This window comes from Panicum virgatum, chromosome 2N (genome assembly GCF_016808335.1).
Source record: "Panicum virgatum strain AP13 chromosome 2N, P.virgatum_v5, whole genome shotgun sequence".
Lineage (NCBI taxonomy): Eukaryota > Viridiplantae > Streptophyta > Magnoliopsida > Poales > Poaceae > Panicum > Panicum virgatum.
Window position 1 is genome coordinate 38,564,171 of NC_053146.1, and position 23,270 is coordinate 38,587,440.

Below are 23,270 nucleotides of genomic sequence, written 5' to 3' on the forward strand. Positions count from 1 at the left end.
CAGGACAAAGAGGGCAAACAAAAGGAGCAGACAAAAGAAGCAATGGGACCAACAAGGCTACTCAAATCTGATCACTGTCACAGGTGTTCTTTAAAATAATGCTGCATGTTTTAATAAAAAAACGCTTGTCATGGAACTCACTCATTGGTTAGTGCCTGAATTACTCTAGCATGTTTAGATGGGCGTAGAATGGTGAAAATTGCCTCCATTTTCCCTAAGTTCCACAGGAATTGAACTACTTTGTTCAAAACTCCAGTGAAATTGTTGCACACCAAACACGCCAAGTATTGGTTTGTATAAAAGGTAATCGTGTTTTCTATAGTCAGGTTGAGATCCATGGAAGTTTTAGTTCATCAAACACTGTAGCATTTCCTCAAGATTTTCCAAAGTATCTTACCAGCATCGCGTGAAAAGGTTTGGAAAGCTAAGCACAAAAAGATTGAAATAGACCACCAGGATAGCACTACCTAGCCATGAACACCAAAATTTTGCCACAGAACAGATTGATAGCAACCAGCACTTTTCATTCAGAGTAAAAGGCTAGTGCATTACAAGCTTTGGCAATGATTCAGAACTATCTAGCTGCTATCAGGAATGCATTTCTCAGGATCAGATATAATGCCAATTGGTTTGTAGTACCTTATCCGAGAAGAGTAAACACACTTTTTATTCATTATTCTTCAGATGGCTAGAGGTGCCTCAGGTCAGACGGCCAGAGGTGCCACCTTCAGCTTCGGCTTGTTCTCTTCCTTGACCCCCAGCAGCATCGACACCACAGCCCTCATTGGTGGGCGGTTGGCTGGAAGGTTTGAGACACACATCAGGGCGATCTTCAGAACCTTGCACATCTCATCCTTGAACTGCTCAGCGAGAGTCTGCTCGAGCACAGACTCCAGCCCGTTCTGCTCAATAGTGGCAGACACCCACGTCACAAGGTCCACCTCGCCAATCTCCGGTGCCATCGGCTTCATACCAGTGACAAGCTCCAACATCACCACACCAAAGCTATATATGTCGCTCTTTTCAGTCACATGGAGAGTGTAAGCATACTCTGCAACGCACAACAGATAACTCAGGTTAAGAACTAATATGCAGTATATGTAAAAGCTCTAAGCTGTAGCTTCAGTTAACTAGAATATGTTTCAAAAACTATATAGAGCAAGTGATGAAAAAGATACTCTGGAGAAGTAAATAATAAAAATGGTGAAGCACAGCAGCTACTTATGCAACAAGAACTACTATTAGACATCAGCAACTCACCAGGTGCGATGTACCCACAAGATCCTGCGATTATTGACATGGTGGCTGGGCCATCCCCAATAGTCTTGGCAACACCAAAATCAGCAACCTTGGCACCATACTCTGCATCAAGCAGGATGTTGTTTGACTTCACGTCCCGATGGACGATTGGGGGCTTACAGTCATGGTGCAAGTAGGAGAGTCCTTCAGCAGTGCTGACAGCAATCTTATACCTCATCGGCCAATCCAAGATGCTGCGTTTTGCACTGTGAAGCATATCCCCCAAGCTACCATTTGGCATGTACTCATAGACAAGCAATCTGCAGACTGTGTTTGTAATACTGCAGGCAAGCTTTACAATGTTCTTGTGCCTTACTTTGCTTAGTGTGGCAACCTCAGCCTCAAATGTGTCTATCCTTTTGCTTGCCACACCGATTGGCCAGAGTTTCTTGACAGCCATGGCCTCACCCTGAGGTCCGACAACAGCCTTGTACACCTTGCCTGCACCACCCTGGCCAATCACATTGCTCTCGTCGAGACTATTCACAACCTCTCTCTCACTGAAATCCACCCTGTGGTAGGATGTGAGCACCCAGCTGGACTTTCCATCATCCAATTCAGCTGCACTTATCTTGTACAACCTGCACTTGTAACAGAACCAAAAAAGACCGAGGAGTAGGATGATCCCAGCAGCTACGAAGATGTACACAACCAGCTTGATAATGGTATGTCTTTTGGCATCAGAATTGCCATTGCTCTGACAGAACCCATGGCACAGGCCAGGGTTGCCCAAGAAGCTTTCTTGGTACTGTATTCCATTGAAGAGAACCGGTAAAGCCCCTGAGAGCTTGTTATAGGAAAAGTTGAAATGAGTCAGCCTGAGATCCTGCAACTGCACAGGCACCTGACCTGAAAGCTCATTGTTTGACAAATCAAGGGTATTCATCTCAATAATCTCCCCAAGCTCAGGAGGGACGTTCCCACTGAGGTGGTTATCTGAAAGGTACAGCTGTGACAATTTCTTCAACTTACGAAAATCCTTTGGGATCTCTCCAGAGAAATAATTATGGCTCAGATCAAGATTGTCAAGTAAGGAAAGGTTGGCGAGCGATGGTGGCAGAGGCCCAGAGAAGCAATTGTTTGAAGCCTTGAACTCTTGCAGATTGATCAATGTCCCCAGCTTGGCAGGCAGAGCACCAGTGAACCGGTTGTCCTGTAGGAGCAGCTTGGATAGGTTCTGGGCACCAGCAATGGCAGGGTGAACCGTCCCCGACAGCGCATTGCCACGAAGCTCCAGCAGGTAGACACCCGGCAATCCCCAGAATTCTGGCGGCACCGAACCAGACAGCCTGTTGTTTGACAGCCGCACTCTGGTCAGTGTCCGGCATTGCCCCAATTCCACCGGAATGGCACCTTCAAACTCATTGTCCAGTAGCATGAGCTGATTTAGCTTTCCGGAAGCACATAGCGTCGCCGGAATTGGACCTGACAGCCGGTTGTCCGAGGTGTCCAGGAATTGGAGGGGGCAATTCTTTCCAAACTCCGGCGGCAATGGCCCGGAGAGCTGGTTACCGAAAATCCGGAGGTCGGACAGACATGGCGCCACCCCCAGCGTCTCCGGCACGCGACCGGACAGATTGTTCTGGTACATGTGCACGCTCGCCAGCATCGGCGCCGCGAACATGTCCTCCGGTATCTCCCCAGTGAGCCCGTTCATGGAGATGTCCAGTGAACGGAGCCTCTTGAGGCCTCCAAACCCCACCGGAATGCTCCCGGAGAGCTGGTTCGAGAAGAGCTCGATCTGCTCCAGAGAACTCAAATTCCCGATGCTTCCTGGTATCTCGCCGTGGATGCTGTTCCTTGAGATGTCCAGATTGACGAGATTCTTTAGCTTTCCAATGGAAGAAGGGATGATACCGCTGAGGGAGCAGTTGGCGACGAACAGCACGCGAAGGTCGGCGAGGTCGCCGAGCTTCTCTGGCAATGGCGACGGAGAGAACAGGTTGTAGGCGAGGCTGAACTCCTGGAGGGCGGTGAGGTTGGCCAGGAACGCCGGAAACTCGCCGGAGAGAAGGTTCTGGACCAGGTTCAGCACGAGGAGCGACCGGAACCCGGCGCCCCACTCCGGCGGCACCTCGCCGGAAAATTTGTTCCCGGCGAGGTTGAGGTGCGAGAGCGCCGGGAGCGCGGCGAGGCAGGCCGGCAGCAGGCCCACGAACTCGTTCGCGGAGAGGTCGAGGTGTTCGAGGGACCGCAAGGAGCAGAGCGCGGCCGGGAAGCCGCCGCCGAGGGATAGTTTGGAGAGGTCGAGCCCGGCGACGGCCGCGGTGGAGTTGTTGGCGCAGGACACGCGCGCCCAGCGGCACGGTGAGCCGCGGCCGGAGTCGCCGATCCAGCCGGCCAGCGCGCCGGAGGGGTCCCGGAGCGCGGACCTCGCGGCGAGGAGGAATCTGGCGTCGGAGGAGGCGGCCGCAATGGCCTGGAGCAGGAGCAGCAGGAACGCGAGGAGGAGGCGATGGCCGATGGCAGCCATGGCGCGCGGCGGTGGACTGGTGGGGAGAGTGGGGAGTGTGGAGTGGGGGGAGGTTTTAAGCAGGGAGTTGCCTTGCGGTCGCAGGATTGGAAGGCTCCCTGGTTTGTCTCTTTGGGAGAAGTGCACATTGAAACTGAGAGAGGTTTCTTTTTTGCTAGGGGACCCAAAGGGTGTGCACCCAAATGTGTACCAGGCGCAAACCACATCACCAACCATGTCAATTGAGGTAATTCGGCTGAGTTGGCACGCGCGGAGTGGCTCGACGCATCGCCGATGGAAAATGGAGTGGTGCGCCAAGTGAATAGCGAGAAATACATTTCTCTAGTTGATCGGCGCAGTACAGTTGTCGCCACATAATTAATGGAGTTCCACACAAGTTGGGTCAATGTTAACTTTTTGTGGGCGCCGAAAACGTAACCCGTCGATTTATGTAGTAGCGACAAACAGCATTACGCATATGCCTGTATTGATAGCAGGATGGCGGCGCGATTCAAGTAACCGATGATTTGGTTGTTCAGAGTACAAAATGTCGAGTCTCTTACATTTTTTTAGTAGCATAAACATATGAAAAATCTAACTTTTTATTTGAACAAGCTGATGCATTGTGCAAATTACCCTAATAAAAAGAAAATATGCAACTAGATAAAGTTAATTAGGATTTACATGAAAGCGCTAGCTGGAATATTTTGCCGAGGATCCAGCGTCCTCCGATGGGGCGCGCGGCTCCTGCGTGGATCTAGCAGGACGCGGGTGGAGGCCGGTTGGCTCCCCGCAAGCAAGAGATCGGCCGGTTCTGAGAAATGCGGGAAGCATGGCGCAGCGAAGCCCGCGCGCGCCTCCCGTGCTCTCCGGCGCCGTACGCTACCGCCCCCGGCCGGGGACGGGCGCTCCGTTCCGTGTCACGGGTTCCCCTGCACCGGGTCCAGGAGCTTAGCGTGGCTTTGTTTGGTTTCTCCCCGTACTAGAAATAGTGTTACTTTGACCGTTAATTATGATATCAGACAAATGCAGTTTACAAAATCAACTTCAGAACCCCGCGCTAGTGATAGCAAATCATCAATTAATTACAGTTATTAGATTCGTCGCGAAAAATTACACTCATCTTTAAAAAGATTTTACAAATAGACTTCATCTATTATATTATTAAAGGAGTGTTAAAAGAAGATACTACGTTCATCGAGAAAGTCTAGAAATTCTCACATTAATCTAAAAAAGAGAAGAATTTATGCCATTGGATTTTATGATGATCTAACGGTCTAAACTAAGTCAAGAGTCCATATCAAATACTATTAATAAATAACTAATTTCGAAATTAAAAAATAGAACAAATTAGAAATAAACTAACTCAACAGTTCATATCAGATACTATTACTAAAGAGCTAATTTCGGAATTTTAAAATAGGAAAAACATGGATATGACCAAAAAGTCCATACCACATACCAGTAGTACAAAAAAAAATTCAAAATAAAAAATAAAAAAAAATTCTTCATAATAGCTAATTTCGAAATTAAAAAAGAGGAAAAATTAGGACTAAACTAACACAAAAGTCCATATCAAATACTATTATTAAAGAGCTAATTTCTATTTAAAATATGAAAAACTAGGATATGACCAAAGAGTCCATACCAAATACAATTAGTAAAAAATAAATTCAAAATTTACTAGATGCCTAATATGAGGAATGATATTATAAAGATAAAACATATGATATTAAGATTGTAGCTTACTGCTGTTATTAGATATTATAGAGATAAATATTATTACTAAAGAGCTCTTCCAGAATTTTAAAATAGCAAAAATTAGGATATGACCAAATAGTCCATACCGAATATGATTAGTAAAAAATAAATTAAAAATTCTAGAAGTCCAAAATGAGGAACGATATTATAAAGACAAAATGCATGATATTAAAATCGTAGTTCACTGTTGTTGTTAGATAGAAGGAATAGCATCTGTGCTAGCTACCTCTAAAAGACCTAGATGACAATGCCAAAAAATAGAATAGAGGAGGTGGCGCCAACATCTGGATGTTCCAACAGAAGCTAAAGATGTCAAAGACATGGGACGTGGTCATCCGGTGAGTTTGTGGAACGTAGCAAAAGGCCGTTGAGAGATATGAGATGCGTGCAAAGAAATCGGATCGGAAACACATGTATGTTCCTTATTTATGTTAAGTATACTCTCACACTTAGTGTGTATTCATATTTGAAATGTGATGCACGGAGCAGATATATGGTGTTCTACGTAACAAGCAGCCTCATGGGAAGCCAAAAGAATATATGGCGCTGCAATATGGTAAAAATCAGCTTAGATAAATAAATAATAAATAACTAAATTATAAAAAATGAAAATAGTATTTCATTTCCAATTGATATTTAGAAGCAAATTATACTTAAATAAAGAGCACAGATATTAAAATTTTCATGCTATTGCCACTACAGGTACACCTTCATTTTCTTCTTTTAAAATGAATTAACCATTGTCTCAATTACGTATGTCTACAAGTTGCTTGATTGGTTGTCTGGCACTATAGATTATAACAACTATGTAATTGCAATTTTCATTGGCTAACATTAAATTTTCCTATGGTACTAATTTGAAAAAATTAGAAAGATGCATGTTTCTACTATCAAATTATAAATGACCAAATAAATATTAATTGTTACATATCAATCACCATATACCGAAAGCTAAGTAGTGGTTTGACTATGACATTCATTGAGTCTTGCATGCCCTTTATTATATGTCAACATCTCAAACACCAGTACGTTCGACGATAACACAAGTAACCCAAACAATTATTAGGGTTTTATTTGCTGGGCTTCTCCAATAGTTTGTGATAAAGTTCTAACAAATGCATAAAAATAAAATAGCTTCGTCCAAGACGCCCAAATGAAATCCTAGAATGGCTTGCAATATAGAAGAGGAGAAAAAAATAGCTTCACCGGCTTCTTCTCGCTCACTAAGTTGTAAAGTGTTCTCAAAATTACCACATTACCATCAACAAGATAGTTTAATAAATATTTAAAAAACAGTTTCAACTCCATAAAAAATGTTGTTTCACCATTAAAATCAAAACTAAAGAAGTTTTAGGAGGAAATGATTGGGAGCTGGTTTGGGGAGCTGTTGAAGTCCGAAATTTGTTGGTTACTTCCAAAAATGAGTTTTGGGAATAGATTTAGGGTACTCTTGGAGATGGTCTTAGTGTGCAATTTAGAAAGCATGTTAACAACTAAAAAACTATTGGCATGGCCATAGAGAAGTACAATTTAATAGCATTTTACTGAAAACTATGAGTAGAAAAAAGTTAATACGACTAAGATTTTGAGAGAGCGATGATGACCATAGAGGATGTCGTGGTGTGCAAACCCACAGTCGGGTGGCGTAGTGCACCCTCCTAAACCCAGAGGGTGAGTACTCAGGGGTTAGCTAGGGTTAGTTCGATCTTGGTGGAAGAACACGATGAACGCAGCAGGTTTAGAGTGGTTCGGGCCGCCAGAGTGTAATACCCTACGTCCACTGTGTGTTGTATTGCTTGGGCTCTCAAGAGGTTGAGAGTCTTGACGTGTCTAGTGCTGAGTCCAGAGTGAGCCTCCAGAGTCCTCGCGAGCGCCTCACTTTTATATCTCAAGAGAGGCGCGTACATGGCCGTTGGGTTCCCGACAGGTGAGCCCAATCGATATAGTATAAAATAACATATTGTTCATACATTATGGCGTTGCAGGCGAAGCAGATCTCATTTCTGGATTTCCTTGCCCTGCTCCTGGGAATCCTCCGTCCAGCATACCCATGCACTGTCTTGTCGAAACGGCGCCAGGGTGTAACTTGCGGCGTTGCCTGCAGCGTAGCTGAACGGGCCGTGTAGCTTGCGGCGTAGGCGGTATGATGGAAAAGTGATGTGCCGTCGTATCCATTTAATGCGGCAGATGGGCTCTGCGCGGATGCGGCGCATGCGGCTGCACTGTGTACCTCGGTAATATGCGGTATATAGTGAGGCCTGACAAAGGCTGCCCTGCGTGCCGCGGCGGTAGAGCACGCCTCAACCACCCGCATTGAATGCGGTGGGTGGGCGAGTCTTCCAGCGGAAGACCCGCGCCCGCGCCTGCGGGACACGTGGCGCCTCCGGACCCCCCGGTGGTATGTTGGTTCTACGCGCGTGGGAGGTCCGGATGGACGCGGGAGGTCCCGGACCCCCATAGGGGTCCGGGCCCTCGGTTGTTGGCTCGGAGCTTCCCCTCCTCAGAGACACGTGGCATCACCGGACCCGTCCCAGAGCGGGGAGCGGGTCCGAGGCCGTTGGCCCGGTGAGGTAGGAGCCGGACCCGTGGGGCCCGGCTGCTCCGCCCCTTATGGCGTAGTTACGGATGACTACGCGAGTCCTGCCTTGCTGCAGTAGGAGTGGTTATCCCTACTACAGGGTACCGACAGAGGAGAGTGAACATAAAGAAGGAGATTATACTTTGCCAGCTACAAAAATAAATTTATAGAGAATGCACACAACACGTGACGGAGAAAAGATATCGCAGCCATTAAATCAAAATAAATGTATGTATGAATAAATTTTAAAAACTAGAGATGGAAGAATAAAAATAAAAATTAGCTACCTGCACTATTTGCACGGTCCATCTTACTAGTTTAGTACATTCAGCATGCGTCTTTTTTCGAGAAACGTGCGCGCCAGAATTCTTGGAAAAACCAAACAAGATCAGGGGGTGTGTTTAGATCCCACAAAACCCCCCAACATCCAAATTTTCTATCACATCAAAATCAAATCGAAACATTAAATATAACAAATAACCCATGCATGGAGTACTAAATATATATAAATAAAAAAACTAATTGCATAATTTTAATGAACGTTGCGAGACGAATCTTTTGAGCCTAGTTAGGTCATGGTAGGACAATATTTACCACAAACAAACGAAAACTGCTACAGTGTGCTACAGTATCCGATGCGACTTTTCGCATCTCTTTTCCCTCCATGGGTGTGTTTAGATGCCCCAAAAAACCCCAAAATCAAAATTTTCCATCACATCTCCATCACATCGAAACATTAAATATAGTAAATGATCCATGCATGGAGTACTAAATGTAGGTAAATAAAAAAATTAATTGCATAGTTTTAATGTACGTTGCGGGACGAATCTTTTGAGCCTAGTTAGGTCATGGTAGGATAATATTTACCAAAAAAACAAAAAATGCTACAGTGTGCTACAGTGTCCGATGCGACTTTTTCTACCACTTTTCCGGGATCTAAACACAGCCCATCTAAACACAGCCAGGGTCGCGGTGCCTGGCGCCTAGCCTAGACCCTAGGCCTCTCTCTCTCGGCTCCAGCAGTTGGTGGCAGCCTCGCGCGGGCAGTGCACGAGAACCGAAGCGCGCGGCGGCCTCGCGCCAGCCAGGCCCAGCCCAGGGGATAGGAGGACGCGATGGTCTCGTGGCATGCATGGTCCCGAGGAGGTCTCTTGGCCACTGCGGCCAGCAGGCCAGCGGAGAGAGAAACTTTGATGGCCTTGGCGCTGGCGTCTTCATTCAATTCCAGGCTCCAACTGATAAAAGAAAAAGAAAAATCCCAGGCTCCATTGCTCCAAAGTGACTCCAAACCGATCCCTGCTTTTGTCCCCGAACAAAAACAGTTGTTCCGTTGGCCCGTTCGCTGCGGCTCCTGGTCTGCCATGCATTGCCTTTGCTCTCGGCCGGTGACTCACGCGGTGGGTGAACAGAAGAGCCCGTCGCCCGGCCGTCGTCACCAGCAACGGAGGCGTTTCGGCGTTTGTGCTGCCTGCGAGCGCCGTGCGGCTGGAAAGCGCGAAACGGTGGGCGGCGAGCGCTGGCAGAGGCGCTGGTGCCATGGCATTGCCCAGGGCACGGCGTCGGCACGGCGGCCTCGGCGGTGCGCGAAAAAGAACGGCCCGCGCTTTTGGCGCCGCGCGTTTCGTCGGGGCTGGGTTGGACGGCCAAAACCTCCCGGCCGGAATTTGGATGGCGCGGAACGTACGCCGGCCCGGGCGGCTTGGTTCGGTGCGTGCCCGGCGTGGCAGCCTGGCAGGTGGGGGCCAACGACCAGGTGCAGGTCCTCGGCTCAGTTGGAGCTGCGTGCAGAAAGATCGATCCAACAAATCGCAACAATTCAAGGAGATCGAGCGCAACGTTCCCTCACGCAAACATGCGTCTCGCAGTACTGAATCCCTGTAAACTAGCTTGCTTGTGCATGCAAAACTGCTGAAAGGATCACGGTTACGCTTACGCATGCATGCTCGCAAGGCAAACCCAAACACCAACAAGCAAAACAAATCCATGTAGGCAAGTATATATTGCTCAAATTGAAGAAGAAACGATTCGGCGGCATATGCATAAGAATAGGCTAGATTTACATATATTTCAGAAACATCAAACACCACAGTGTATGGCTAGCTAGTATACTCCACGTCTCCCTCGCCATGCGCTCTGCATTCATGTTTCCATAAACATACGGTCAGGACCGAATTTCTTATACGACGCGCGTGCGTTGCTACCAGTAGCAGCGCACGGCCCGTCTTCAACCTCGCGCCAGGGGTTCGGGGGGAAACGGAGCGGCGGCATCAAGGTAGGGGAGGGGGAGGGGTGGCCGGGAGGCGGAACGGCCGGCGACGAGGTCTCCTTCGGCCGGGGTGGCGATGGAGGCGGCGGATCTTTATGGTTCGGGATTGTCGGGGTTCGGGGGAGCTCCATGATTACCGGACCTAGAGGAGGGAGCTAGGGGTGGCGGCGGCCCGGTGGTGGAGGTGGGTTGGCCGGCGGAGGGCGCGGCGGCGCGGGAGCACCGGCGGCCAGGCGGGGCTGGAAAACTGGTGGGCGGTGGCCGTCTGCGAGGGCGAGGAGAAGATGGCGCGACGACGGCTGGGTAGCGTGGTGGCGGGCTCGGTTGGTGTGGCAGCAGTGGAGGGCGGCGGCGGAGGCTGCCGGAGCCGAAGGAGGCGGTCGACGGCGGGGGCGACTGCAAGAAGAAAGAAGGAAGGAGAAGAAAGGAGGAAGATGAACAGAACTGTTCGCTAGAAACGCTCCTACCGAACGAGCGCTGAGCAGCGTCCCCCGGTCAGGACGCATGAAGAGCGAGGCGTTGGATAAACCAAAAGAAAATGGATCTGAATTATTCATACCCATAGGCGATACTCGAGCAACGTAACATGAGGCATCACGCTATACAGACGATAAGCGCGGTGGCCACCTAAGCTACTATTAACGACAAAGGACACACGTTTGGTGAGGTTACACATGTATGATTCGTTATTTTCAGTAACTTTCTTTATGAAAAAAAATATATACGTAGTACGTAGATTGGAAACATAAAAATCTTAAAATGTTATTTGCCTAACATGGTTTACGTTCAAAAAATTGCCTAACATACATGGTAATTGGATTTTGTAGGGAGTAGCATGACCGATCGAACTTTTTGACAAGCTGCTATTGATAACCGGAGGAAATCCTACACGCTGTATCTGACAAGAAAACCTACAAGTGCATTTTCCAAGGCATTCAGTACATGCGAAGGGCTACCAGGCCTTGTAGGCTCAGTGATCGTATTAAAATCCCAATCGAGTCAAGTGTACTTCCCGGTCACGGTCAGGCTGTGGCTCAAGTTCAACGCGCTGGCGCCTAGAGGCAAGCATGGCCAGGGCCGGCCCGTTATAAATTGGGTCTGTACGAAATTTCAAAGTGAAGCCTACTAGGCTAACATAATTGAGGATATGCGTTCGATATTAAAATACGAGATGTATTAAGATGAAGAGAATATAATTAACAACTAAACTTGCTAGATTAAGAAGTAAAAAATTGCTAAACTAAAATTATCGTTGATTAGAGCCTGACGTCGATCGGTCCTCGATTGAATACTCTATGGCTCACTGGTGTCCCTCCTGCTGCATGGGCTGGCTGGAGTCCTCAGCTCAAGCGCCAAGCTACCTAGGTTTAGCAGGAAGAACCACAGAACAGGCTAACAGGAACGGCGAAACAAAAGCGGTAGATGAATAGAATCGATCGATTGTCAAAATTTTATGCGGTGGTGTCTGGCATGACGGTTTTGATCGGAAGTTTGGTGTTGCTCGTTGGTGGCTTGTCGCTCGAGCACAATGCGCAGAGCGGTCAAGGACTGCAACAAAGAGCATGCCAGTTTGTCCTGCGCCAGGAGGCCTGCCTATTGCTGGAATGTGGTCTGTGGGACGTGACTGTACAGTATAACATATGAAAAAAAAGAGAGGCACCTAGAAATTGGGGGCCCTGTGCCATCGCACAGGCTGCAACCCCATCTAGCCCGGGCCTGCCCATGGCCCCACGTCAAATCATATATCGCTGCTCTTTGTGTCTTTGGGAACCCATTTTGTTGCCTATTTGGTTTGGAATCTCTTTGATATCACTGAGTACTAGGCTAGGTTTAATAAACATGTTTTTGAGGTAAATAAACTTTGGATGATGGACTATAAATCACAGTCTATGCATGTCAAATACTCAAATAAGAAACAGAGTCCTTTTCAACTTTCAACCCAGATTGCTCATTAAAATCACCTTACTTATGTCTACTATAGGTTAGATGATGCATGGAAGAGTGCCAGATCTTGTTCAATTTCTTCTTCCAAACAAGACATGGACTTCAATTGAAAATATTTCTAGAGGCGGGTGAGGGATGACCCTGTAAATTACCTTGAACACTAATATAAGTTTGCAATATTTTCGGAGTAGTTTCTAGAGTGATCGACTTATTCTTTTTAGACGGTGGAAGTGTTTTTTATAACATAAGTTTTCAATATTTTCAGCAGATACTGCATATAGTTCCTGCATTTTCTGCATAGGTTACCCCAGCTTTGTTGACGTCCTGACGTCCATATATATACGAGTATTACAGTGCAGTTGCCACGTGAACGCAGGTACCTTGCAGTACCCGGAGTTCACTGTTTGACGCTACCTTCTGAGAGGGTGAAAGTTGGAGTACCTTTGGGCCCGAATCTTTGCCAAAAGGTCCGCCCCTGAACTCGTCACATGAGCAACGTACTACTGCACGTTTGCTTGTGTTTCCCGGTGCCTGCAGGGTGCAGGTTTTCACCGTGCTGTACGTCCTCTTGGATTCTCCACCTTGTTGCCTTGCTGGGCCGCAGCCGCAGGAGCAAAATGCCAAAGGTATTACGGGATCAACATCGTGTATGATCCTTCCATTCTTTCCTGAGCACGGTCATTCTATTTTTTTTCTAACTGGCCATTCTATTCTGCTTACATAACCTAATTATTTATCTCTTCAATTGTCAGTTACCCAAAGGTATTTTTTTTTCAGCCGAATTGAGGAAGAGAAACTAAATGAAGTTACCCTCAAGAAGAAGAAAGCTTCTGTCATTACTCCTGGAAAAAAGAAGAATGTACCCGTGGGAAAGAAGAAAGACTATGCCTGGTCCTAGTGGCAAGCATACCCTGAAGAAAAAATCACCATCTGATGACAATCAGGATCCTACAACAGACAAAGACAAGAAGAAGTCAAAGAAGTGAAGGCTCAGCCCTCCTTTTTCTTCATCATGTGTTCTCTTCATTTTGCCCACCTAGAGTGTGGTTGGATGTCTTTTGTTGTATTATAGCTACTCTAGTTAATCCTGATCTTGGGAACTGCCTTATCCTTATTCCTTTCAGCTACTTTTATTTGTCTGTAATATTATCCAGGATTCCTCTCTATCCTCTCCTATAGGTTCATTTTCACTGTGTGTTCATTATCTTGTCATTATTTGATCAAGATCACTTCTTTCTAAACCTTTTTTATGGATAGTTCAAGAATTAATCGTACCTAGAAAGTTTTGTGTTGAAATGTGCGTGTTTTGAACTCAGACAAAAAATGGGATTCTATAAGGGATAAGATCACAGAATCCAACTGTGACATTATTTGCCTTCAGGAAACCAAGAAAAGTGATGTTTATCTTTGTTTCATTAAAAAATTCTGTCCTCCTCGGTTTGACAAATTTGAATTCCTACCTTCCATCGGTGCCTCTGGAGGGGTAATCACAATTTGGAAATCCCATATATTTCAAGGAACCCTGGCTTTCAGAAATGAATATGGTATTTCGGTGAATTTCACTTGTCAGCTCAGTGGGCAGGAATGGATCCTCACAAATATTTATGGCCCCTGCACTCATCCAGGAAAGTTGCAGTTCACAAACTGGTTAGCAAACATTCAGATGCCTGACAATTATCCCTGTCTGCTGGTAGGAGATTTCAATCTCATGAGAAGGCCTGAAAACAGAAATAGGCCAGGTGGGGATGTTAATGATATGTTCCTTTTCAATGAAGCTCTGAGTTCATTGGGTGTAGTGGAACTACCTTTGCTATGGAAAAAGTTTACATGGTCTAACAAGCAAAATCCCCCTCTTCTAGAAAGACTAGATTGGTTCTTTACCTCTGCAGAATGGACTATGCTCTTTCCTGAAACCACAGTCAGCACCTTGTCTATGGAAACATCTGACCATGTTCCTTGCCTTATCACTGCTACTACTAATGTTCCCAAAGGAGGCATTTTCAGATTTGAAAATTATCTTATGGAGCATGATGATTTCTTAGGTGTGGTCCAACATGGCTGGTCTATGCCCACTCCACATTTTGACAAGGCTAAAGTTATTACAACTAAATTTAAGAATCTAAGAAGGGTCATAAAGGCTTGGCAAACCCATCTTTCAAGCTTGAAAATGAATATTGCAAATGTTAAGCTCATCCTCACCTTTGTCAGTCTTTTGGAAGAATTCAGGGACCTAACTGTGGAAGAATGGAATTTCAGAACTCTCATAGAAGAAAAGCTTCTCTTTCTTCTCAAACAACAAAGAATTTATTGGAAGCAACGGGGTACAATCAAATGGGCTACAAAAGGTGATGCTGGCACAAAAATTTTTCATGCCCATGCCACAATTAAGCATAGAAGGAATTTCATTACCAGTCTCTTGAATTCAGATAATACTAGTTAGACAGAACACTCTAGTAAGGCAAATATTCTTTGGGAAGCATTTAAGGAGAGGTTAGGACAGTCTGAATCAGAAGACATGCTTCTGGACCTATCAATGTTACTGCACACCTCAATAGATTTAGGTTGTTCGGATGAACCATTTACAGAGGAAGAAATTGATTTGGTAATAAAAAATTTGCCTTCAGATAAATCTCCTGGACCAGATGGATTCAACACAGATTTTATAAAGAAATGTTGGCCAATTATTAAGCAAGATTTTTACAATCTTTGCCATGCTTTCTATTCAGGTGACATTTGCCTTCAAAGTATAAATGGCTCTCTAATCTCCCTTATTCCAAAGTGTGATGGACCAACAAGAGCACCAGATTTCAGACCAATTTCATTGCTTAATACATCCATGAAAATTATCACTAAGCTCCTGGCTAACCGGTTACAGTTGGTCATCCAAGAGATAATTCATAAAAACCAATATGGTTTTTGTCGGTGTCCTGACCCGGCGGCCTGGACCCAACTAGTGATGATGCTGCGTGTTCCTCGTCCCAGATGTTGATGCAAGAGGCAACACAGTCACGCATGGGTTTATCCTGGTTCCGGCCGTGGGGCCGTACGTCCAGCAAAGGGGTGTGCGAGAGCACTGTACTGTCTTGCACCGGGGGTGCCTGTAGTAAGGGGTACAAGCGAGGCGAGAGAGGGAGGGAAGCTCCCAGGTCTCTGCTAAAGGAGGAGTTGATTGAGGTGAGTGCTAATATTGGGACCCAAAAGAGCGTTTGGGCTCTGTGAGTAGCGCTGAGTGTTGTGTTCTATCAGATCGTCCCACCCCCCTTAAGGGAAAGCCCGCCTCCTCCTTTTATAGACACAAAGAGAGACGGTGTACATGCACAGGGGATCGTGGAAGTCGTCATCTTCTCCCCGAATCGCGGGGGTGTAGTGGTCGAGCACTGTGAAAAGTACACTGTGGGGTATGGTGCCGGGCGTGGTAGTCGTCCTGGGCATCGTCCTTGGTCTTGCGGAGATCGCGCCGGCGTCCTGGCAGCTCCAGCGGGCGGCGTGGTCGTTGCTGTAGGGGGTACCGTCCTCCAGGCATGGCGTGGCTGTGTTCTGAGGGTCCTACAGGCCAGGGTCTTGTCCTGGTCAAGGCCGGAGCTGCTTCCGAGGGTCGTGCCCATGCCGTTCGAGGGCTCCACGGAGGGGAAAGTACGAAGGAGGTATGGGGAGTTGGCAGTACAGTAGTTGGAGCAGTGCCGAGCACGTCTTGCACCGTGTTGAAGGTTCCCACAGTGTCGCCACAGCGTCCGGAATGGTGGAGCAGTGACCGGAGTTGGCGGACGGGACTCCGGTCACAACCACTGTGCGGAGTGGCGGCCTGACGCCGTCTGACCCAGGCGTTGTGGAAGAGTGGTTGGAATTTAATGCCTTTCATATGGCGCGGGTGGGCGGAAGGGCCGTTTGTCCTTTCCGTTCAGGGGTGGCCTCGAGCGAGGCGGAGACGTTCTGCTCTCTCGAGGGTAGGCTCGCTACCCTCGAGCGAGCCGGAGACGCGGGGCGCGGTCGAGGGCCTCGACGGGGAGCCCTCGAGCGAGGCGGAGATCGCCCCGCGGGTTCGAGGGGGGTGCGGATGGGCCGCACTGCGTACGTGGGCCGCGCGTTGGGCTTCTTGAGTCCTTTCCTTTCTTCCTGAAAGGACCTTAATCACGTGATGTCGCCTAGAGGGGGGTGAATAGGCGTTTAAAAATAATCTTGCAGATTTAAGCACTTAACACAATTGTCAGCAACCAACCGGTCAGACTGGTCCAGCAGACCGGTCAAACTGGTACTAGGCTTAGAAACAGGATTCAAACACTCAGACCGGTCAGACCGGTTGAGCAGACCGGTCAGACCGGTCCTACGCAGAACCTGCACAAAAGTGTTAATCCTCCCCTTTAAGAGCTCTAGCACAAATGCAGCTTGGTGTGGTGCTTTTTTAGGTGCTTACAAATGTATTTCTTAACCCTGCACACACAGAAACAACAAAACCAAGTAGATCGAAGCGGAAGCATAAATAAAGCTAGAGTACAAAGTGTGAGGCAAACTAAATGAATATAATGCAAGGAGACACAGAGATTTGTTTCGCCGAAGTTCGGATTCACCACGTTCACCACGTGTGAATCCTAGTCTCCGTTGAGGAAGCTTATCACGACCACAAGGTCAAGCTATCTCCTCCTTTCCACTATATGACCATGTGTCCTCGTGACACACGATCGCTGCTGCAACAAACTTGCCGCTGCTCACCACAAGCTTGGGAGCTAGCCGGCGACGCCTAGCCGTCTAGGAGGCTTCACCTCCAAGAGTAACAAATGCTTCAATCAAGTTAGCGACGCAACCGCAAGTGCTCAAGCTAGGGCTTATGCTCTCACTGCTCAAATGCTCTCTTAGCAAGAGTTTCACTCAACCCAACTCAAAGGATTCAACTCTAATCACTCAAATCTCACAAAGAGAGGTTGGGGAGGACTTCTCAAGTGCTCTCACGGCTCAGAGATGGCTCTGGAATGTAATGGCATCAGCACCCACGAATGGGTGAGGGTGTGGGGTATAAATACTCCTCTCTCAAAAACTAGCCGTTGCTCTGTCAGACTCAGACCGGTCCCCCAGACCGGTCAGTTCAAATTAACTAGCCGTTGGACCCCGACCGGTCAGACCGGTCGGCTGGACCGGTCAGACCGGTCCAAGTAGGTTTTCTGCTTCCAAGTGTTTCTCTCTGATTTTTCTCACATGGGATAGCTATGAGCACTTTTGGTAATGTCAAACCACCGATGTTGCATCCCTCTTGATAATACGGCATCCTATACTCAAGTTCACATATAATGACATACACAACACTTGAGCTTTTGTGTCTTGATCAAGCCGAACTTCTTCAATCAATATCTTGAGGTTGTCAACATCCTTAATTTCAGTGAGCATGCCTGCTTGAGCTAATGACTTTGAATCTTCCTTCATATAAGAATGGAATCCATCTTTGATTCACAAGTCACTCCCATTTTCCAAATAATGACACTCTTCAACATAGAGCTCTTTATGACTCTAGGATCTCCGGTATTTTGACTCGTATCGGTTTCCTTGCTCCCCCCAAGCCGTCGCTTGCGTAGCCTCCTGAAACACGCCTCTCGGTCCTCTACCTTTATCCTAGCCGTCCATCTTGAACTCATATTGATTTGTGTCATGCATGAAATCTTCGTTGTCAATTTGAATTCTCAATTCAATCTTATATACAAGCCTTCCAATTTGAGATAACATATGCACATCAACTCATGTCTCATTCACTTTTCTCTTGCTTGCTTCCCTTGTACAATAATATTCATCTCATACGACAAGTCTTTCCAATTTGAGACTATGCATCAACATATTGTGTCTCATTCTCATAACCTTTACTTGTCATACGAATTCTATCATAAGTCGAATAAGCCTTTAATAGATATTTGAGCCTTCATGTCAATCATGAACACTTGCTCACATTTTACTTTTTCTTGTTTTGCTTGTCATATATATCCGAAACAAGCCTTCGCATATTAGAGCCTTTATATCAACCATGAATACCTTGCTCTATTTTCTTTTACATCTTTTGCTTGCCACTTTGAGTCCCACATAAACTAACAAGCTTCAACACAATATTAGAGCATTCATACTACACATGAATACCTTGCTCTTTCATTTTTCTTTCTCATTCTAGATTGTCACATATAATGATTGTCAATGGGACATACACATTTGCTTGTAATATATGAGCTATATCATTCCACAAATTAAATACCTGCTCATAATCTCATGCAAACTAGTTAGTCCTTTAATCGTATTGTCAATCAATACACCAAAACCCACTAGGGGCCTAGATGCTTTTTCAATCTCCCCCTTTTTGGTGATTGATGACAAACCGATTAAAGCTTACAAAAAGATATTCAATAACTCTTTTGAATTCTCAGATTTAATTTGAGTTCCCCCTTAATTTGTGCAAAAGAATAAAACTCAACAAATTTGGCCTCACATGCCAATGTTGCACAAATCAAAGAAAGATGGAACTCTCCCTAAATCTCAGCATCCGTGGGATGAAAGAGTGTATGTACACCTACACAAAAATTCTACACATGATGCATATGACAGGATAACTCAGTTCATCACAAAGAAAAGAAAGTGACTCTGTCTGGTGCCTACCGGTCAGACCGGTCTCACAGACCGGTCAGACCGGTCTGCCCCAGACAGCCAGCCAAAAACATTACATCAAACAATTTGCATCACACTATCACAATATCACTTAGATAGAATGATTAAGTCTATTACACTCATTAACACACAATACAAATGTCCTCAAGTCCACAGACTAGATAAAGTACGAGATTATTACACAATTCAGAGCTCCAAAGTACAGACCGGTCAGACCGGTCCATTAGACGGTCAGACCGGTCTGTCTGAAACAGAAAACAAAAACTCTAAATTTTCTCTCTTCTTCAAGCTTTAGTCCTTATTCTTCCCCCTTTGTCTTCTGCTTTAGGCTTCTCTTCCTAAGCTTTAATCTTGTTCTTCTCCCCCTTTGTCATCCATCACCATAAAAGGGGCTGAAAGAAGAAACCAGGCTGCCCATCACTGTCCATTTCCTCCATTTCCACCTAAAGAGGAATGATCATCCCAGTGGTGGCCAAACACAGCATCGGATAATCGAGTAGCAAACTGATCTGCTACAGAAGGTCGAGATGACTCATGTGAAGGTCCTTCTCCTTCATAGAAATGCCCTGAATACGTGCCAAACACTCCTTCTCCAGGAGGTGGTGAAGGTGCATGAGAAGGACCACTGACATCCGGGTAGAAGATATGACCATACTGCTCAAAGTATCCGGAGTCCACATATCCTTGAACTCGGTCCTCAACTGATGGTATTACAGCCTCAGGAGGTGAAGGAGAAACGGGTGAGCGAGGCGGCTGTAGATTGATTGCATTATGCATCATCTTAACTGAATCTCTTTCTTTCTTGTTAGCCCTCCACTGCCTCTGCTGCTCAACTTCTATATCTCTCTGGCTCTTACACATCCCCACAAACAAATTAATTAGCTTCTTAATGGGAGAGGTGGAGCCGTGCCTGTGTCTGTGCTGCTCAGGCCGAGACCGGTCAGACCGGTCTTGGGCACCGGTCAGACCGGTCCCAGTCAGTCCACCAGGAAATGGCTGCTGCTGAGCGTGCTGTCCTCCCTCTTCTTCTTCTACAACTATATCATCCTCAGGCTCTGAGTATCTGTGAGGTGATGGCTCCCTTCTATGCTTGGGCATCTTAGGACGAAAAGACTCATGTTTTACATCGGTTTGATATTTAGTCTTTGTCGCCTTTTCAATTAATTCCATCAAGTATGGCGCATATGCACAGATCTTCAATGGGTTTTCTGAGATGTATTTAATTTCCTCCCATATATAATCAGCCACACTGAATTCTTCTCCATTTGGCCCAAAGCATGCCAACAAATTCCTTGCATGAAGAGATATGTCTGATGGATTTCCACCTCTCTGAGATATGGTGTTTCTGAGCAACCGGTTTAGAATGGAGTAATAGGTGTAGAGTCCGGTTGCTTTCCCTGCATTTCCTGTCTCACTCCTAGGATACATAAATTTCATTTCCTCATTTGGGAGAGCCACCTGGTTATGAATTTTGGGCCTGTTTGCATCATGCCTGTCAAGTCCAAGCACATGAACAAACTGAGCAAAAGTAACTCTATAGTAGTTTCCCTCAGTCATCCAGAACATGGCCCTATCGTCTTTCATATATCCAAAATGCATAGTGGCATAAAACTGAGCAATAAGCTCCTTGTTCCAATCATTCTGAAATCCCATGAGATCCTTGACATGTTTGCTCTCACATGCATCTATAATATGCTGAAACAAAGGATCATTAGTCTTTTCCACGCTCCTCCAATCAACACACTGTACCTCAATGGCAATCTTTCTGTCCCTCAGAATAACTGACTCATAGAAGTCCTGCTGGAACAAGGTGTGAAATCTAGGATCAACTGCGTTCTTTGGCTCGGGATAAGGATCAATGCTTCTCCACCTTTTCACCTCCCTTGTCATTCCCTTTCCATAATAATCAACACATTTCCTGGAGCCAAGTCTGATAGGCCTTTGTATAATAGGATAGATGAGATTCTCCTCCCTGTCTTTTTCCTTTTCTACTTCATCATCTCCAGCAGTTTCTTCTTCTTCCTCACTGCTGCTTTCTTCTACTGGAGCCTTCCCACTTCTTTGCTCAACCCTATAAGGAGAGTCCTCCACATTATCCTCATCACTAGAGGTGTGCTCACTTTCCTCCACTATGTCATCAATAGATGCTGTTGCTGATCTCTTTCTCTCCCTAGGCCTCAACTCTCTGCCACTGATCATATTGGTGCCACTAGAACCACTCTCATCTTGATTTGCTCCGCCAATATCAAATCTGCGCTTTGTTCTCCTCTCATGCCCCCTGCCATTTTGCTGCAGATCCTGGGTCCAAGAATATGGATTAGAATGATATGAGACCACAGGAATATATAGGCATTGGATTGTGGAAAGTTTAGAAACCAAAATTGCAGCAATTGGGTCTGTTCTGGTCCTACCGGTCAGACCGGTCTCAGAAACCGGTCAGACCGGTATCACTCAGAGCAGAGACAATGACTCCAAAACTAGTTCCTAAGCAAGGATTTTGATCATGAATAATTTTTATGGAGATCTAGATCCATTCTTGCATAGATGTGTTGAACACATTGTCCAGAATCACGACCTAGGGTTTCACTGGTAAGACCGGTCAGACCGGTCGGATCGACCGGTCAGACCGGTCGGGCCAGTCTAACCCTAGGTTGTGATATCTTCCAAAATATCCAACAAAACTAAAAGATCTTCTAGGAGCAGGCTCTAGGATGTTGCAGGAGTTGTTCTACCAGAGGTATTTCAAATCTATGGCTTAGATAGATAGATCGATGAAAAACAAGCCATTGGGTACCTTTAGAGCCGAAATTTTGAGAGGAAGACGAAGGACCGCCTTGGGAGAGCGGTCAGGCTGGTGATGTGCACCAAATCCCCAAGAGGAAACTCTTCTTCCTTGGTTAGAACTCCGAATCTCCAATGGGGGCCCTTTGAGCGCGTGAGAAGAGAAGGCACGGTGAAGGAGAGGGTGGAAGTGTCGGTGGAGGGGTAAAAATGAAAAGATTTCACTGTTTAACTCGTGAGGAGGGTAAAATGGTTAACTACCAGGCTAGACCGGTCAGTCCGGTCCGATGTATCGGTCAGACCGGTCGCACTTAAAGTGCGAGAAAAATCTCATCCAGACTATCCGGCTGAATTTCCAGAGTATCCGGGTGTAGCCCAGAGTATCCGGGAAAATATCCAGAGAATCCGGGACTTTGATCACAAGAAGTTTTAGAATATTTGCTCCTTGATCAAATGGTTAAGCACTTCCAAAAATTCATATTTTCTGACCTCATGTGCCAACCATGAAAAGAATGGATAGAAGAGAACCTTGATGAGAAATGTTTCTCCGAGTGATGGCTCTTTGTTACTTCCCAAGGAGATAAGATTTTCCAAATATAACTGGTCCTTGGATGAGAGAAGTGTTTAGGATAAAGATCTATGAACTTCAGAAGGTCTCACTACTTGTGACTAGCCACCAAGCAATCAATGAGAACTATAGTCACAAGTAGATTGATATGGTCACAAAGACCAAGATCCAAAAATTTTCAAATTTGACACACAACCTATCATGCTAGTTGAGATTTCGAAAGAACATATTCCCTATAACACTCCTAGCATGCTACAAGACAAGCTATCACCACACTAGAGAGCTTAGCACAAACCTTACTCAAATTTTACACAAGATTGACACTTAGTCACAATTAGGAAGGTTTTAGCTAAGTATCTAGGTGACAAGATTTCTTGAGCTTGAAGCATACAAATGCACACACTAGCATTAATACGTGGCCTAGATGCTCAAAGGTAAAGCATAATGAGTAGAAGACATACCTTTGCCATTTAGCCACTTAAACTTGTGCATAAGAATTTCAAACAACACTAGCTCTAGAGAATGAGATATAGTGTTCAATGTAGCACAAGTACTTCATGATTATGCTTTGTCAATTAACATTTGATCCGTTGGATGGATATACTTATGTCAACTCTCATTGGATCCATAAAGGGCATAATCAACACTATAAGAGACTACACATTCACTCGAGGAAAATGTTAGTCCCAAAGACGCAAATTGTAAAGAAATCTCCCCCTAAATAAGTGCATAAGAATTTTGAATTTCTTTTATATGCACTTTATCCATATTAAGAGATTAGGAGAGACTACTTTAACAAGTTGGTCATAAAGCACATAAAAAGATATTTAATTGAAATTGTGCTAGATTCTCTTACTGACTGAAATACATGACCCCAAGAGATGCCTATAAAGCATATGCACTGAAAAGGACTCTTTCTTTCATAGCTTCTTTCTAGTTTCTTCAGTTTGCTGCAGTTTCTGGTCCAGACCGGTCAGACCGGTCGGATGTA

General features: G+C 45.9%; 1 protein-coding gene across 1 annotated transcript; it reads right to left on the bottom strand.

The window, feature by feature from the left end:
• Positions 1-439: 439 nt before the first annotated feature.
• Positions 440-3,836, bottom strand: LOC120660382 (receptor-like protein kinase HSL1). Its single transcript, XM_039938893.1, has 2 exons — positions 1,261-3,836; positions 440-1,051 (listed from the first exon to the last, which is right to left on the bottom strand). The coding sequence occupies exons 1-2, from the start codon at positions 3,770-3,772 to the stop codon at positions 705-707; spliced, it is 2,859 nt and encodes a 952-aa protein (XP_039794827.1). The 5' UTR covers positions 3,773-3,836; the 3' UTR covers positions 440-704.
• Between the last annotated feature and the right edge of the window lie 19,434 nt (positions 3,837-23,270).